Source organism: Somniosus microcephalus, chromosome 8 (genome assembly GCF_052327205.1).
Source record: "Somniosus microcephalus isolate GS21.2 chromosome 8, FLI_Smic_1.0, whole genome shotgun sequence".
NCBI lineage: Eukaryota > Metazoa > Chordata > Chondrichthyes > Squaliformes > Somniosidae > Somniosus > Somniosus microcephalus.
Window position 1 is genome coordinate 158,593,411 of NC_140994.1, and position 19,263 is coordinate 158,612,673.

Below are 19,263 nucleotides of genomic sequence, written 5' to 3' on the forward strand. Positions count from 1 at the left end.
TCTGATTTATTTTGGTAATAATGTGCAATTGTGGACCTGACCCGCCGTGAAGGTCAGAGGTTAGAGTTGAGGGGTGAGACACGCTGCTGAGCTCGAGCAGCGCGGGCTTGGAACTTGCTGGAAGATGCCGAAAGCCAAAGGAAAAACCAGGAGGAAGAAGTTTGATTACAAGTCTGATCGGAAAAAGCTGAAGCGGAAGATGTTGAAGAAAGCGGCCCCGCGGATCGAGTGGTGAGTGGAAGCGGGGGGCGGTGAAGGCCCTCAAGTGCCGCCGCCTCCATTTGTTTCAACACGAGCTTCTCCTCCGCAGGAATATTCACTGCCCCAACCCTTGATGGAAAATGGAAACCATAATCAGGCATTGCTCCAGCGGAAAATGACGATGGCAGCGGTTTATTTATTTAAAGTAATCCCCGGGTAGCAGTTTCCCTTTGACTCTTTCCTCCTCCTCCCTTCGTGCTGTTTTTTTTTGGGGGGGGAAAGCCTGTAATCCATCTCTTTGGGCTCCGAAGAGTTTCTGTTTCCTTCTCGGGCTTTGTCAGTCGGCAGCACCTTCGCCTCTGAGTCAGAAGAGTGAGTTCAAGAACCCTAACCCACAGTTCAAGCCCCAGTGCAGACTTTTTTGGGGGGGGGGGGGTGCTCTCGGTGCACTATTGAGGGAGTGCTGCGTTGTCGGAGGTGCCCTATTTGAATCAGATGTTAAAGTAAAGCAGGATGTTCTGACCTACCCAACATTCATTTTACAGCAAACACTACCAAAACATTTAAGGAGAAACTACATATATAATGAGGGAGAAAGAAATAGAAGGATATGTTGATCAAGTGAGATAAGTAAACAGAGTGGGAGGGGGCTCATGTGGAGCATAAACGAATGGTCTATTACTATGATGTAAATTGTATGTAAAACAGATTAATTGGCCATTAATGTCATTGCTGTTTTTGGGCAGAGTGTCTATTGACACCACTGTGTCAGCCAATGAGTTGGAGGCAGGACGGGACTTATGGCAGGACTCACGGCAGTCCATTTTACAGCAAACAAAATATTCTCAGCAAATAGTCTATTTAAACAGCACACTACAGCAAACAGTCTACAGAGTCTATTTAAAAAGAATCTCTACAAACTACAGCAAACAACTCATGACCGGAGCAGGGTGATTTCTTCAGCAAAATGCAGTGAGGGGAGGATAGTTGCATAGAAGTTATGTGTGTAAAATCAATCCCAGTCACTTACAGCAGTGATTGATGGGGGAATGATCCAATCATCTGCATTCTGGCCAGGAATAGTGGTGTTACTATATGCAACCATGCTCTATGCAAATTGGCTATTGTATTGCCTACAAAACAACAGTGACTATGCTTTAAAAAGTAATTGTTTATGGAGTAGTTTGGAACCCCCTGAGGGCATGAAAGGTACTGTATAAATGCCAATCTATTTCTTTTTCTTTCCATTTGTCCACAAGATAGGAAGGCATGAAATAAGAGATAGACTTCTGAGGGGTTTTGAAAATTAGTTAAACCAAAGAAAGAAGAGGGCAGTTGTGAAAGCACTTCTTTGACATGGCAAGTGACCAAGAGTAGTGTGCCACATGGATAATTTCTAAGGCCATTGCTGTTTTACAGTATATATGAATGGTTAAAGGCTGGGGACAGAAACAAAGCTGCCTTAACTTTGCAGATGACATCAGTAGGTAAACCAAATATAGAGGGTTCTAGATAGGTTAGGAAGGTGCACTGATGATTGGCAAATAGCATTTAATGTGGATAAGGCAATGACTCTAGAGAAGGGAAATAAATGATGGTAAGATAAGATAAATGGTTCTAGGCTAGAGGACAAGAGAGGGTCCAGGGATATTGATAGATTGCCTACCAGAACCTACAACACAGTATGAGGTACTAGTAAGGACAGCTAAATGGATTGTGGTTTGTATAGCCAGAGGGAGAGTGCAAATGCCAAGAGGTAATATAAGACACTGGTGTGTTTGCACTTGGGGTAAAGAAGGAAAGAACTTGTATTTATATAGCTCCTTTCACAACCTCCGAGACCCAAAGTGCTTTACAGCCAATTAAATATTTTTGAAGTGTAATCACTGTTGTACTGTAGGAAACAGCAAGGTCATACAAACAGCAATGAGATAATGACCAGATAATCTGTTTAAGTGATGTTGGATGAGCGATAAATATTGGCCAGGACACCAGGGATAACTTCCCCTGCTCGTCTTCGAAATAGTGCCATGGGATCTTTTACATCCACCTGAGAGGGAAGACAGGACCTCGGTTTAATGTGTCATCTGAAAAAAGCACCTCCGACAGTGCAACACTCCCTCAAAAGTGCAGTGGCGTGTCGGCCTAGATTTTGTGCTCAAGTCTCTGGAGTGGGACTTGTGCGATCTTGTCACCGTTTTACAGCAAGGATATCGAGGCACTTGAGGCAGTGCAGAATTGGGCAACTAAACTGATATAATTTGATACATTTGAGCGATGAGGGGAGGTTGAAGAGCTCGGGGTTGCTTACTTTGGAGAAAAGGCTTAGGTGAGGTTTTATTCAAGATTCCTAAGGGAACAGAAAAATTGTATAACGATGTGTTCAATATTGCCACAAATTCCAGGGGACACAGACTAAAGCTTAAAAGAGGGAAGATGCACAAACAGTTTAGATTTAACTACCTAATGCAGAAGGTGGTAAATGTGTGGAATCGACTAACAAGGGAAGTTGTGTAGGCAAAATTTAAGGAAGAATTGATTTGATATTTGAGGGAGTGGTCAATTTGTTTTTGGAAGTGTCCAGATGGACTGCAGAGTACTTTCTGGTCCTGTACTTTCCTAGTAGGGTTGGGAAATATTTTGTTTTAAATAAAAACATTTTGTTCCCTCTTGGATAAGCTATCCTGTTGTAATGTTTATTTGCAGTAGTCACAAAATTATTCTTCTAGGATGTTCCAGATAATATTTTTTGTGACAAGTTATACAAATATTGACTTTGAAAAGAGTTTAATAACTGAGCAAAGTGTTTAATTTTTTTTCTTTTAGTGCACATATAAGAAAAGCATGGAACATCAAGAAATCAGCTGCTCAGAATCTAGCTGATATGGGTTTGGCATCTGACCCAAACTCTACAGTTCCCATTATGAAGAGCAAGGTATGTTCTACTGTGATTATGTATTCATGCGAAAAGAACTTGTCTGTTCACTGACAAAGTCCTGAAACCCGCGTAGTGTGTGTGACATACAACCATAGAATATGGACAGTATTCCATGATGACTTGACTGCATAACCTATATTTTGATTTATTGCTTGTGCCTAAAATTAAGAGAATTATCTCGCCCACTGCTTATAAGAACATTAGAAATAGGAGCAGGAATAGGCCACTTGGCCCCTCAAGCCATTCAATAAGATCATGGCTGATCTAGGGCTCAAAGCCACTTCCCAGCCCGCTCCCCATAACCCTTCACACCCTTATCTTGCAAAAATTTGCCTATCTCCACTTTAAATGTATTTAATGACCCAGCCTCCACAGCTCTCTGGGGTAGAGAATTCCACAAATTTACAACCCTCTGAGAGAAGAGGTTCCTCCTCATCTCAGTTCTAAAAGGGCAACCCTTTATTCTGAGACTGTGCCCCTGAGTTCTAGATTTCCCCACGAGGGGAAACATCCTCTCTGCATCTACCCTGTTGAGCCCCCTCAGTATCTTATGTTTCAATAAGATCACCTCTCATTCTTCTAAATTCCAATGAGTATAGGCCCAGCCTGCTCAACCTTTCCTCGTAAGTCAAACTCCTCATCTCTGGAATTAACCTAGTGAATCGTCTCTGAACTGCCTCCAATGCAAGTATATCCTTCCTCAAAACTGTACGCAGTACTCAAGGTGTGATCTCACCAATACCTTGTACAGTTGTAGCAGGACTTCCCTGCTTTTATACTCCAACCCCCTTGAAATAAAGGCCAACATTCCATTTGCCTTTTTGATTACTTGCTGTACCTGTATTCTAACTTTTTGTGTTTCATGCACAAGGACCCCCAGGTCCCTCTGAACTGTAGCATTTTGTAATCTCTCTCCATTTAAATAATAGTTTGCTTTTTTATTTTTTATGCCAAAGTGGATAACCTCGCATTTTCCCACAGTATACTCCATCTGCCAAATGTTTGCCCACTCACCTAGCCTGTCTATATCCCTTTGCAGATTCTTTGAGTCCTCTGCACAACTTGCTTTCCCTCTCATCTTTGTATCATCCGGTAACTTGGCTACATTACACTCGATCCCTTCATCCAAGTCATTAATGTAGATTGTAAATAGTTGGGGCCCCAGCACCGATCCTTGTGGCACCCCACTAGTTACTGTTTGCCAACCAGAAAATGACCCATTTATCCCGACTCTCTGCTTTCTGTTAGTTAGCCAATTCTCTATCCATGCTAATATATTATGTTGTTAATTTGCAAAATAATGGAATTGATTGTTAGAACAAACTTGAAGATCACCTACATGAAAATGACTGGTAAATGACAGTCAGCATAGCTTCATGCTGCTTGACTTTTTTGATGAAATGACATCTCAAGTGGACATTGGAAAACCCTATCATAGTTTTGTACTTGTTCCGGGATGTGGAAGACACTGCCAAAGCTGTATTTATTACCCATGGCTAGTTGTCCTGAGAAACTGGTGGTTGGTCGTCTCCTTGAGCAGCTGCATTCTTGTGGCAATGTTATTATGTGGGGAATCCTAGGACTTTCACACAGTGAAGATGGAGGAACGGTATATGTCTAAGTCAAGTTAGTGTATGACTTGGAGGTGCTGTTCCCATTATCTTGCTGGTCTTGTCCTTCTCGGTGGCAGAGGTTGTGTGGGGGGGGGGGGGGGGAAGCGCGGTGCTGTGCTGTTAAGGTAAGTTTGGTGAGTTGTTGCAGTGAATCCAGAAAATATGACACGCTCAAGTCACAGTGCGTTGGTGGTAGAGGGGATAGATTTTGAGTTCAGTAGCAAAGGCACCAATCAGGCAGGCTGCTTTGTCCTGGATTGTGTTGATTGTGTTGTGGCTGCACCTATACAGGAAATTGGTGAGAATTCCATCAAATTCCTGACTTGAACTGTGCACATGGTGGAGAGGCTTTGAGAGTCAGGAGGTAAGCCACCTTTCACAGAGTACTTGGCCTCTGTCCTGCACTTCTAGCCAAAAGTGTTAATGTGGCTGATCCAGGTGACCCCAGGAATATTGATGGTGTGGAACTTGGCAATGGTAGTACCGTTGAAAGTAAGGGGGAAGTGGTTTGGCCTTTTTATTTGTTCTTCGGATTTGGGTGACACTGCCAAGGCAGCATTTATTGCCTATCCCTAGTTAACCTGAAGGCATTGAGTCAACCATGTAATATGGGCCTGGAGTCACATGTAGGTCAGACCAAGTAGGGATGGCAGTTCCCTTCCCTGAATGACATTAATGAACCAATTGGGTTTTTAACGACGATCCAGTAGCTATTGTGGCCATTTTTTCTGGTACTCGCCTAATAATTACCAGATTTATTGAATTCATTATCACAGCTTGCATGATAAGATTTGAACTCGTGACCTCTGGGCTGGTAGTCCAGTACTATAATTACTAGAGCGAGCCTTTGGTTTAGCGGTAGTATTCCCACCTGAGTCAGAAGATGCAGGGTTTGAACCCCGCTCCAGACAGTCAGCATGGATTTGTGACGGGTAGAATGATGTTTAACTAGTAGTCTAGATGAATTTGTTGAGGAGGTCAATTAGCATGGTGGTTAGGGGAGTGTCTATGGATGTTATCTTAATGGACTTCCAGAAGACATTTGATAAGATTATGGACATTGGCCTTGGAGGGGTTACAAGGCAGATTGACCAAAATGGTACCTGGGCTTAAAGAGTTAAACTATGAGGCCAGGTTGCATAAATCTAGTTTGTATTCCCTTTAGTTTAGACGAGGGGTAATCTAATCGGGGGTCTTTAAAATGATAAAAGGGAACTAATAGGGTAGATACAGGAAAACGATTTCTTCTAGTGGAGAATCCAGAATAGGAAAGCATACTCTTAAACTTAGAGCCATGCCATTTAGGAGTGAAATCTCTCTTTCACACAAAGGGTAGTGGGAATCTGGAACTCTTCCCCCAAAAGACTCTGGATTCTGGGTCAACTGAAATTTTCAAGGTTAAGATCGCTAGATGTTTGTTAGATAATGTATCAAGGGATATGGAACAATGGTGGATAAATGGAGTTGATGTACAGATCAGCCATAATTTACTTGAATGGTGTAACAGGCTTGAGGGGCTGGCTGGCCTAAGTAAGTTCTTGCATTCCTTAATTAGAATACAAGTCTGAGGCCATTATGCTGAAGCTGTATAGTGTTCTGGTCAGTCCACACCTTGATACTGTGTTCAGTTCTGTTCATCGAAGCACAGGAAACCTCAAAGCAGTGCAGAGAAGGTTCACAAGGTTGGTCCCTTGTGTCAGAGGACTGAGTTATGAGGAAAGGTTTGAAAAAATGATTCTTCAGCTTTGAAAGATGAGAGAGGGGACATTGTAGAAGTGTACAAAATACTACGTGCAATAGAAAAAATTCATCTAGAGTATAATTACAAATTAAACCACTACTGTAGGTACAAGGTAGTAAACTGCAAATTCAGGACTGTTGTCAGAAAACACTTAATACCAGGAATGGTCTTCATGGTAGGATGATGGAGTTAAAAGCTCTGGTTCTGTATTTCCTCAATGTCTGTAGTGCCAGTCTCTTGGGTGTGCCGGGCAACAAGTCAGCCTTGCCATCTGGAGTGAGGTGGCCCAGTCACGATGCCAACTCCCTCACAGCGGGGACTGCACAGCAATAAGAACATAAGAAATAGGAGCAGGAGTAGTCCATTTGGCCCTTTTGAGCATGCTCACTCATTCAGTAAGATCATGGCCTGATTGTGGCTGATCTTCTACCTCAACTCCACCTTCCTGCACAATCCCCATATCCCTTGATTCCCTTAATATCTAAAAATCTATCAATCTCTGTCTTGAATATACTCAACGACTGAGCATCCACAACCCTCTGGGTTAGAGAATTCCAAAGATTCACAACCCTTTGGGTGAAGAAATTTCTCCTCATCTCAGTCCTAAGTGGCCAACCCCTTATTCTGAGACTGTGACCCCTGGTCCTAGACTCCCCAGCCAGGGGAAACATCGTCCCAGCATCTACGCTGTCAAGCCCTGTAAGAACTTTATATGTTCAAATGCGATCACCTCTTATTCTTCTAAACTCTAGGGAATATAGGCCTAGTCTACTCAATCTCTTCTCCTAGGACAATCCCCCCATCCCAGGAATCAGTCTGGTGAATCTTTGTTGCACTCCCGCTAAGGCAAGTATATCATTCTTTAGGTCTGGAGACCAAAACTGTACACAATACTCACCAAGTCCCAATATAATTGCAGTAAGACGTCTTTACTCTTATACTCTTATACTCCAATCCTTTTGTAATAAAGGCTAACATACCATTTGCTTTCCTAATTGCTTGCTGCACCTGCATGTTAACTTTCAATGATTCGTATACAAGTACACCCAAGTCCTTCTGAATACCAACATTTCCCAATCTCTCGCCATTTAAAAAATACTCTGCTTTTCTATTTTTCCTACCAAAGTGGATAACTTCACATTATATTCCATCTGCCATGTTCCCACTCACTTAACCCGTCTATATCCCTTTGCTGCATCCTCACAATTTACTTTCCCACCTAGCTTTGTATCGTCAGCAAACTTGGATACATTACACTCGGTCCCCTCATCTAAGTAATTGAAATAGATTGTAAATAGCTGAAGCCCAAGCACTGATCCTTGCGGTACCCCACTAGTTATAGCCTGCCCATCTGAAAATGACCCGTTTATTCCTACTCTCTGTTTTCTGTCTGTTAACCAATCCTCTATCCATGCTAACATATTACCCCCAATCCCATGAGCCCTAATTTTGTGTAATAACCTCTTGTGTAGCACTCTTTATCGAATGCTTTTTTGAACTCCAAATACATAACGCGGCTGCAACCTGAGATGGGCTGACAAGAGACCGGACTGGCTGTCCCACTGAAGGCCTCAGCCAGGACCAGGGCCTTCAGCAGGTAAGTGTTGAAGGTGGAATGGAGGGAAAGGAGGCCTCCATGAGGCACTTCGGAGCAGTTACTGCTGTTTCCAGGGCCTACTGCCATCTTCCCATAAAGTGGCTGTAAGACAGGTGGACAGGGGGTAAGTTCACTGGGGACCTGGGCCCTTTCCCCTACCACAATTTATATAGGAGAGGCCAATGGTGGTGTCGATAGGAACGGTGGGTATGGAATACAGGTCAGGCATTGAGCGGTGGTAGGCCTCACTGTTGGCATTTTTCTTCTTTGATGCTATCCTGCTCTAAAATTGTAGAGGAGAATCCTGGTCTAGGTTTTTATAGAAAGATGAGGTGGATGACCCAAATGGTTTCCCTCATCTGTACTCTTTATGATTTGCCACGCCATTGAAAATGTTGCAAAACAAGAACACTTTTTACTAGCTTCTCCTTTTCATGGAGGTAGAGTTATGCCAGCTACGCTGAAAAGTAATAGAATAATACCACATTCCATGGACTTCAGTGGATGTTGGTTGGTTCATGGGCCACTTTAAATTTAAAAAGAAATCTATTTTTAATGGCTGCTTCCAACACAATCCCCTTCCAAGTGGAAAGGCAGATGAGTGGATAATCAGTCTTTTCATGACCTCTGCTTCACAGCCAAGTCACATAGATGCAGGTGGAAGGTTTCGACTTTTCAGTTGTGACCCATCTTAAAACTGGTGCAGAATATTGGTTGACTGAAGCTGGACTTAGGCCTCAACTGTAGAGTTGTGTATGTTAGATCAGGACTTAAAATTCTAAATTTATTAAAACATCTCTATAAAGTCTTGGCTTTAGTGTAGTTCTATTGCAGTTGTATTCAAAATGCTGCTTCACTGACATTCTCCTTGATTGCAAACTGTGAACCACTATTCGTGTTGTCTTGGTTCATTGGTAGCACTCCTGCCTCTGGATGTAAGTCTTACTTCAGGGACTGAGCAATAAATCTAGGCTTACCCTTCATTCTGGTGTTGAGAGAGTACAGCATTGTTAGAAGTGCTGCCCTTTGGGTGAGACCTTAAATCAAGCCCCTGCCTGCCTGTTCAGGTGGATGTTCAAAGACCCATGGCACAATTCAAAGAACAGCAGGGAATTCTATTCTGTAGAAGGGTTTCGACCCGAAACGTTGACTCTGTTTCTCTCTCCACGGATGTTGCCTGGCCTGCTGAGTTTTTCCAGCATTTTCTGTTGTTGTTAGGGAATTCTATTGACCTGGCCAAAATTTTTCCTTTAGCAAACATCACCCAAAACAAATGAACTGGTAATTTATCTCATTACTGTTTGTTGGACATTGTTGCGTGCAAAATAGCTGTGACATTCACCAATATTACATAGGATATACGGCACAGAAACAGGCCACTTGGCCCAACCAGTCCATGCCATTAGAGGTGTCCAACTTGCACCCCCTAGCACCTTGTGACTCCAAACTTTGTTCATGCTTACGTTTCTTACTTGCTGGTTTGCCCGGTTTGAATTTTGAGAGACTGGATGTTTGGAAAGGGCTGTTTGTGGCTCATGTCGTATTGATGGATAAATCCTAATTCAACGGCAAGATTTATTTTGGTATCTGCAGATTGATGTATGCACATTAATGGGAACATGGATTTGTGGTAAACCACTGTTATCGTTCACAACCGTTCACTATTGTTACACTGTTGTTATCACTGTTTACACTGTTGTTATCACTACACAAGGTTACCTCTTGCCACGCACGCTGTTATACCTAGGCATACCTCAGCTGACTCCGCCCATGGCTCCGCCTGCTTGCCCAGGTATAAAGGTGACTGATTGGCTAGTATTCTTCCTTGTTGGAACCGATCACCCACGAGGGTGGGCTCTGTTATTTAGCCAATAAAAACCTATAGTTACTATCTTAACTCGTCGCTTTTCATGGAATGAATTGATAGGTATATCAATTTTATTGGCTAAATTTTGAAATGAATGGACTGGAGCAGCCAAACGACCAGCCAAACGGCCAGCTACAACAGCCCCAGCAGCCGACTTGGCTGCGAGCCCTCCGACCGCCGTACCTGGATCTAAATCCACAGGCAGCGAATTCAGCCCTCGACTTCGATCACTGGCTGAGCTGCTTTGAATCCTACCTGGTAGCCTCCGGCGTGCCATCGGAAGCCGACAAACTAAGAGTTCTGACCGCCCAGGTGAGCCCTAAAGTATTTGCACTCATCCGGGACCTTGCTACATACGAGGAGGCATGTACTGCTAAAAGAGCAGTACCGGAGCCCAGTAAATTCAATGTATGCCAGACATCTCCTAAGATCCCGCTCGCAACAGCCAGGAGCGTCTGTAGATGAATTTTTACGGGCGCTACAAACACTCGGCAGGGACTGTGACTTTAAAGCTGTATCGGCTGCACAACATGCTGAAGGAAATATCCGTGATGCCTTCGTGAAAGGCCTTCGGTCCGACTACTCACGGCAAAGACTGCTCGAATCAAAGGACCTCGGCTTGAAAGCAGCTGCAGCCCTCGCTCGCTCCCTGGAAGTGGCCCATCGGGACCTCGAGGCGTACTCCGGGTACAGTGCTGCGCGACCCTGGGACTCTGGCCCGACTTCGGCCGCAATACTCCTCGCACCGCCGCCCCGGGACCTACTACGGCGCCGGTGTCCCGGAATCGATCGGGACCGCCACCCTCGGGACCTGCTGCGGCAGCGGAGCCCCGCGATCGGGCCGCCAGCTGCTATTTCTGTGGCCAGGCGAGACATCAAAGGGCGCGCTGCCCTGCAAGGAACGCGACCTGCTCCGGATGCGGAAAAAAAGGCCACTTCGCAAACGCCTGCAGGGGGAAAGCCACAGACGCCAGCAGTGCCTCATGTGAGTCGTGGGGGCGGCCATCTTTGATCAAGGCCACAGACGCCAGCAGTGCCTCATGTGAGTCGTGGGGGCGGCCATCTTCTCCGCCATTTTGTCCAACTTCGACCTCGTGGGGATCCGCGTCATGGGCGCCGCCATTTTGTTCGCTGCGCTCGGCCGCCATTTTGTCTCCAGACCCGGCCACCGGCCGACTACAGCAGCTCACTCAGCCATACACTGGCCTCCGTCACGCTTGACCAAGCTCTCCCGCATCATCTGTCCAGGTCCATGATGGACATCGAAGTAAACGGCCACGCCACGACCTGCCTGTTCGACAGCGGGAGCACGGAGAGTTTTATTCACCCAGACACGGTGCGCTGCTACTCCCTCACTGTCCAGCCAACGCACCATCGGATCTCGATGGCGTCGAAGTCCCATTCAACAGACGTCAGCGGCTACTGTGTGGTGACCCTGTCGGTTAGGGGCACGGAATATAAAAACTTTAAACTTCTTGTCCTGCCCCAGCTCTGCGCTGCCGTCCTACTAGGGCTGGATTTCCAATGCCACCTTCAAAGTGTCACTTTGGCATACGGTGGATCCCTCCCCCCCACTCAGTCTACAACCAGCAGTTTTTAAACCGCCCGCCGCGTACCACCTGTGGCCTCTCCACTCTCAAAGTCCCGCCCCCCTCCTTGTTCGCTAACCTCACCCGCGACTGTAAACCCGTCGCTACCAAGAGCAGGCGGTACAGCGCCGGGGACAGAGCTTTTATTAGCTCTGAGGTGCAGCGACTCCTGAAGGAGGGCATCATCGAGGGGAGCACCAGCCCCTGGCGTGCCCAGGTCGTAGTCGTTAAGACCGGCAATAAACACCGCCTGGTCATCGACTACAGCCAAACCATAAACCGGTACACCCAGCTGGACGCATACCCCCTTCCCCGCATATCTGATATGGTCAACCAGATTGCACAGTACCGGGTATTCTCCACCATCGACCTTAAGTCGGCCTATCACCAACTCCCTATCCGCCCTGAGGACTGCCAGTATACCGCCTTCGAGGCGAATGGCCGCCTCTACCACTTCCTTAGGGTTCCCTTCGGCGTCACCAACGGGGTTTCGGTCTTCCAAAGGGAGATGGACCGGATGGTTGACCAGAACACGCTGCAGGCCACATTTCCTTATCTAGATAACGTCACCATCTGCGGCCACGACCAGCAGGACCATGATGTTAATCTGGAGAAATTCCTCCGTACGGCCCAACGGCTGAATCTCACTTACAATAAGGAGAAATGTATGTTTTAACACCTCGCGCCATGCCATCCTCGGCTGCGTAGTAGAGAACGGAGTCATCGGCACCGACCCCGAAAGAATGCGCCCCCTCATGGAGCTTCCCCTTCCCCACTGTCAAAAGGCACTGAAGAGAACCCTGGGGCTCTTCGCTTACTATGCCCAATGGGTGCCCAATTATGCGGACAAAGCCAGACCCCTCATGAAGTCCACCTCCTTCCCCCTGACAGCAGAAGCATGCGCAGCCTTCTCCCTCATAAGGAGACATTGCGAAGGCCACAATGCACGCAGTGGATGAGTCCATCCCTTTCCAAGTGGAGAGCGATGCATCCGACTTCGCCCTAGCTGCAACCCTTAACCAGGCGGGGAGACCTGTGGCCGCCTTCTCAAGGACCCTCCAGGGCCCTGAGATCCGACACACTTCTGTCGAGAAGGAGGCCCAGGCGATTGTGGAAGCGGTACGACGCTGGAGGCATTACCTGGCAGGCAAACGATTTACCCTCCTCACCGACCAGCGTTCGGTTGCTTTTATGTTTAATAACGAGCTGAGGGGCAAAATCAAGAACGACAAGATCTTGAGGTGGAGAATTGAGCTCTCCACCTACGATTACGATATCTTGCACCGGCCTGGTAAACTCAACGAGCCCCCAGATGCTCTATCACGAGGTACATGCGCCAACGCGCAAGTTGATAGACTGCGGACCCTCCACAACGACCTCTGCCACCCCGGGGTCACTAGACTTTACCACTTCATTAAGGCCCGCAACCTGCCCTACTCCATCGAGGAGGTCAGGACCATGACCAGGAACTGCCAAGCCTGTGCCGAATGCAAACTGCATTTCTATAGGCCGGACAGAGCAAGCCTGATCAAGGCCACCCGCCCCTTCGAGCGCTTGAGCATCGATTTTAAGGGGCCCCTCCCGTCCTCTGACCGTAATGTGTACTTCCTCAACATTATTGACGAGTACTCCCGTTTCCCCTTTGCCATCCCCTGCCCAGACATGACCAGTACCACGGTCATCAAATGCCTGAACGACCTCTTCGCCTTGTTCGGGTTCCCGAACTATATACATAGCGACCGGGGCTCATCCTTCATGAACGAGGAACTTCGCCAGTTCCTGCTCGCGAGAGGTATTGCTGCGAGCAGGACCACCAGCTACAACCCCCGGGGGAACGGCCAGGTGGAAAGAGAGAACGCGACAGTTTGGAAGGCCGTCATCTTAGCCCTAAAGTCTAAGGGCCTCCCAACCTCTCGCTGGCAGGAAGTCCTCCCGGCAGCGCTCCATTCCATCCGGTCACTGCTTTGTACTGCCATTAACGCCACCCCTCATGAGCAAATGTTTGCTTTCCCCAGGAAGTCGACTACGGGAACCTCGCTACCAACATGGCTGACTTCTCCGGGGCCCGTCCTGCTGCGGAAGCACGTGAGGACCCATAAAATGGACCCCCTGGTCGAGAGGGTGAACCTCCTGCACGCCAACCCCCAGTATGCCTATGTGGCATACCCAGACGGGCGGGAGGACACAGTCTCCTTATGAGACCTCGCACCCTCGGGCACCCCTGAGATACCACCGTTATCCCCCACCACTCTCCCAAATCCAGCTCCTGTAGGCGGCATGCCGGAACCCCAGGAGCCTTCGTCGACCACGCAGACACCAGCACTAACATCGGATACTGCACCACAGCCGCCGCTGCTGCGCCGATCAGAAAGGCTTACGAGGCCACCTGATAGACTGACATACACGAACTGGTAGTACACTTCACCCTGCCGGACTCAATTTTAAACAAGGGGTGAATGTGGTAAACCACTGTTATCATTCACAACCGTTCACTATTGTTACACTGTTGTTATCACTGTTTACACTGTTGTTATCACTACACAAGGTTACCTCTTGCCACGCACACTGTTATACCTAGGCATACCTCAGCTGACTCCGCCCATGGCTCCGCCTGCTTGCCCAGGTATAAAGGTGACTGGCTAGTATTCTTCCTTGTTGGAACCGATCACCCACGAGGGTGGGCTCTGTTATTTAGCCAATAAAAACCTATAGTTACTATCTTAACTCGTCGCTTTTCATGGAATGAATTGATAGGTATATCAGGATTTAAACTTTATATGTGACCCCTGAGGCTCCATGATACCTATGTGACCTACAATTGCACCGCAGTTCATTGTATGTGAAGTGCATGTGATTTTTCAGAGAGATGTGATAAGGAAGTTTATAAACCAGGTTATTTGCTATGAAACGTGTGCAAAATAATTTCTACAAATTATTTGAACTTCAAGTAACTCTAATAGCTGCAATAGAGTTTGCACTCTAAACCTTTGGTTTTGGGTGATGGACCTTTAGCAATCGTGATGACGTAGACTACTGACATATAACCTTTATTAGTGGCATTCCTTTCCTTTCACTTGGACAGACCTTGAGACACTTCATTGGCCTTGGGTCTGTTATACTGCACCACATATTTCCCTTCTCAGCATACAGTACACACTGCAAAAAGTGGAGTATCATGGGTACCAATCCATACAGCAGCAATGTAAAACATAGACTTGGTTTTGTACTGAAACCTTTTGTACTGTTTCTATGCACTAGGGGAAAAAGAGTTTTAGAACAAATTCGACCAACATTTCTTTTGCAAAGCCAGTGTTTTGATGAAATTACACTTTGCTTACAAATGTTGTGTTGTAGACCAATAACGGCAGATTGTTTAAGTTATTCTTATGGTTACCTCTCTGTTTAATTTGTTTTACAGAAAATGAAAATGAAAACAGCCTCAAAAGATGGAAGACAAGTCGTTATTAAGCCGTACGTCATTAATGGTTTGTATCCAGTTGTCAGATTTTTTCATTTTTAGATACCCTTATGTCAGCATTACCATATCTTGTAGATTTTTCTTCTGTCTTTTGCAGCTATTGAAGATTCCATCAGGGAGGCTGTGACTTATTTATGTGTTTTTTTGTGTAGGACAAGACTAATAGGTCTGAGGAAATGTGATTATATTTGAGTGTTGGAATGCTTAATTCATAGTAATGATTTTGGAACATATAATACTGAATAAATAACAAAAGTGGTGTTCAAACTGACATAATATATGGGAACCTATTTATGGACGAATGATCTTGCTTAGTTGTATGAACGAGAAATTTTATGAAGTGAAAGATCAACCAGTCCCACTTTACAGACTATCTTTCCCCATTACAGAGCTAGAGGCACAGGCTAGCCTCCCAGAAGTAAAAAAATCTACCCTCTCCAGAGAATTCATTGACTATGTGCGGCATATGATTGAGAACTACAAGGACAATTACAAGGTATGAAATATCTAAAAGTAAATTTCATGCAACATTGTTCAGCTTTCAGTAGAGTTGCCAGGATACAAAGCTGAGCAACAAAATATTAAGCAATTGCTCCTTAGATAGTCTGACAGAAGCAAGAGACCATCGTCTAAGTGGTGAGCAGTGTTTAATATGTGGAGGAGTATAGTTGCTGTATTTAACCAACTAAGTTAAAATTGGAACTAAACTTTTTAATGAAATAAACAAAATTGAAATTAAAGATAAGACTAAAACTAAAGTCATTTCTAGGACTAGTACATTGAACAATTGTCCACAACTTAGTCATAACTGCACAGAAGAAGGCCATTCGGCCTATCGAATCCGTGCCGGCTCTCTGGATTGTTCTAGTCAGTCCCATTCCCCTGCTCTATCCCCGTAGCCCTGCAAGTTTATTTCCCTCAAGTGCCTATCCAGTCTCCCCTTGAAAACATTGAGTGTCTCCGCTTCCACCACCTCTGTCGGCAGCAAACTCCAAGTGTGAGGCATTCGAGTTTTACAGTGCTTTATTTTTGTTGAGTTGTACGATGTTAGATTGTGATATTTGGCAATAATCAATAGCCAGATAGTTGCCTGGAATTCAGTAAAACATACTAGCGTGTATGGCCAACCTGGGTGGGCACCGCCTGACAGTGGACGTCACGCCTGCTATTACAGGTGAGTCTTTTTAGAATTAGAAACATTTTAACTAAATTGCGTTGTAAAAACGAGCATTTAACTGAAATTTAGTTTTGTCACCTGGCAAAAGCATTCTGCAATTATTTTAATAACAATTGCTCTGCAAATATAACCACTTTATAAAAAATTAAAAAAATACAGAAAAACATTGAGGTTGTTAACATCAGCTCCATTCTGGGTGCCTAGTTACAATGGTTGCCATATTTTCCCCAGCACTTATTACATTATTTGATTGTTATTCCCTCTACTCTGCACCATTGCTATTAACTTCCTTCAACTTTGAAATATTTAAGAAAAATATTGTGTGTAATAGCTCTGATCTTCTCCAGTGATTGCAGGTTCTGCAGCTAGGATAGGGTTCTTTAACTGTTACCTGTTAACCTCACTCCATCCTCATTAAACACCTAGGGCTGGATTTTCATTGAGGAGGCGGATAGGAGTCGGGACTACAACTTTCGGGCTTGTAGTCCCGCCTCCATCGAGTTCTAGCCAACCCACGCGATTTTGACTTGACTGACCTTGTTGAGCCTGCCCAGCAGGCTCAGCAGGCCAATTAAGGGCCACCCGGCAACAGGTGACGTCACAGATTGATATTTCATCTGTCAAGACCTTTTGACAGATGAACTATCAGCGTTTCATAGCTGTTTGAAGCTGCTAAACACTGACAATCTGTACTCCAGGTTAATTCCTTCCCCTCAGGATGATTTAGAGATCTCCCCGGAACAGAAAGCTGAATGCTGCAATTTTTGACAGATCGCGGCCATTCTGCTTTCTGTGCCGGTGAGATGAGCGACTCCCAAGACCTGAAGGAAGGAAGGCTGTAAAGGTAAGTAAAACTTCTTTAAACACACCAAACCTCTGCACTCAATCACCCATCACTCATCTGAACACCGGACATCTCGACCCCTCCAAGCCCTTCATCCCGACGGCCCGCCTCACTAACTTGTCGTGGTTTGGAGCCGTCGGGAATCCCACATTTCACCAATGAAAATAGGGATTAGGCTAAAAACTTCCTGTTAACAGGCAGTTAATTGGCACTAATCCCCTTCCCACCTCGGGTGGCGGGTCCCAGTGCGGGTCGGGTACCCACCTCCTTTGAAACTGGCATGGAGGCAGGTTGGGGGCAGGATGGGTTCGTTCCCCCCCCCCCCCCCCCCCCGGATTTCGGGATTTTAACCTCCCACACGCCTCCAATCCCGCCTCCACGGCCCAATGAAAATCCTGCCCCTAGTGTTTTTCTTGTAATAGTCACTAACAGTTGAAAGTTCAAGTATATTGGGCAGAAAATGTAGTCAACCAGAAAATGTATTAATCATTCTAAAGCTCATTAACCAACCCTATTTAAGTACTATTCCCACACAATAAGTAATGAGATAAAAATGTGCAAAATTAATACATCCTTGAGGTTTATTTAGCACTATAGTATCATTTACACAACAGCAAAATGAAAGTACAATGTGGTGAAATTTACATGCCTTGTAATCCTAAATGCTGTAAAGGGAGATATTGGCACTGTTACTCATACTTCTCTCTTCCATGTTAGGGTTTTACTTAAGAGCAGGAACATCTAGGGAGAGTAGTCATTATTCAAAGTAATCCCCCTTTTTTATTAGAAGGAAATTCTAAACTCGCCTTGAAATGTATATTTTTCTTCATTGAATGTCATTTTCCTGCAGACATAAGTATGGTTTCCTTCCCTGTTAGGCCACTCCGGTGATATCGATGAGGGGAACCAAGCCAAACATTGTTGTTACAAACAGTAGTGAGGTGTGACTTCAAACCAGCCTGCAGTGGCACTTGGTTCAGTTTGAAGTTACGCTCCCATGCCCCTGCTGAGAGAAACCCTGTGTAGGAGCCCATGGAATTGTCCTATTCGAGCATAAGGTGGGGAAATGATAAAAGGAGAATGTTAAAATGTGCATTGGAGGGAAGAGCTTTGGAGTAATCAGTCAGGCAGGGTAGTAAAGAAACACATTAGGGGCATTTAAATTCAGTTGGTTGGCAGGCATGGGGAATTAATTGAGTTTTGATGAGCTAATTTTTCCTCATCCCTAAATGCTCTTAATTCAACAGACAATTCATCCCACTGGGGGTGGGCAAGGATCATTACTGCTAAATCTAATCCCATCCTCATAGATACACTTTTAGTAGGAATTGGGAGCATGAACCTTGGTCGATTTACTGTACTCCTCGCAGCTGTTGCACCTTACTGAAGCTGGAGCGCAGATCACTTTACTCAGTACAGATCAGGGATTGAATGCTTGAACTTTCTTGATCTATGTTGTTCAGTACAATGCCATACTATTTATGCACTGATTCATAATCACAATTTAATAAGTTATTTTAAAATACAGAGCCATTGAACATGTGCTTTACATTTTTCCATTTAGGCAATGGCGAGAGATGAGCTGAACTATTACCAGGACACACCACATCAGATCAAGAAAAAAGTTGAATCTTACAAATGTTTTTATCCAAGTGAATACAATGTTTTGGTTGCTTCTTTGCAGGAAAAAAAGATGGATGTATCTTGAGACTGGCTGCAGTATTCAACAATTACACCGTCAGCCTTCAGAACGGGATTTCTTCTATAGTTCAGTTCTTGCATACTATTCCATTTTGCAAAGGGACTATTATGTATGTTGCCCTAATGGACTATTCTTTGAGGGACAACAGCTATTTGTGAATTTCTACTCTAGAAATGAGTGGTATGGCCTGCTAGTTATCATTGAAATTGTGGAATAAAGCTCTGCTTTTTGCTGAAGCTTGAATGCTGTGTTCAAAAATAAATATAGCAGTTTGATGTGATGATTCTGAGGTTTATAAATGCATTTTGATAACTCTTTGCCTGTAGTATCTGAAACTATAATAAAATATACATTTTATATAGCAATATTTGGGTACATTTGATTAGCATACAGCTTTACCTCCATTTGTGGCCTGTGCTATACCTGACCTGGTGCATAATAATGACAATAGCTACCAAAAATGGTGGGGGGCAGGGAAAGAAAGTGTTCCCATTTCCCAGCTCATCTATCATTAAA

General features: G+C 45.1%; 1 protein-coding gene across 1 annotated transcript; it reads left to right on the forward strand.

Annotated features, from left to right (window-relative positions):
* The first annotated feature begins 43 nt into the window (after positions 1-43).
* nop16 (NOP16 nucleolar protein homolog (yeast)) lies at positions 44-19,112 on the forward strand. Its single transcript, XM_085995282.1, has 5 exons — positions 44-231; positions 3,028-3,136; positions 14,965-15,031; positions 15,414-15,520; positions 18,610-19,112. Exons 1-5 carry the CDS (start codon positions 125-127, stop codon positions 18,751-18,753), a joined length of 534 nt encoding a protein of 177 aa, XP_085851408.1. The 5' UTR covers positions 44-124; the 3' UTR covers positions 18,754-19,112.
* The last annotated feature ends 151 nt before the right edge of the window (positions 19,113-19,263 follow it).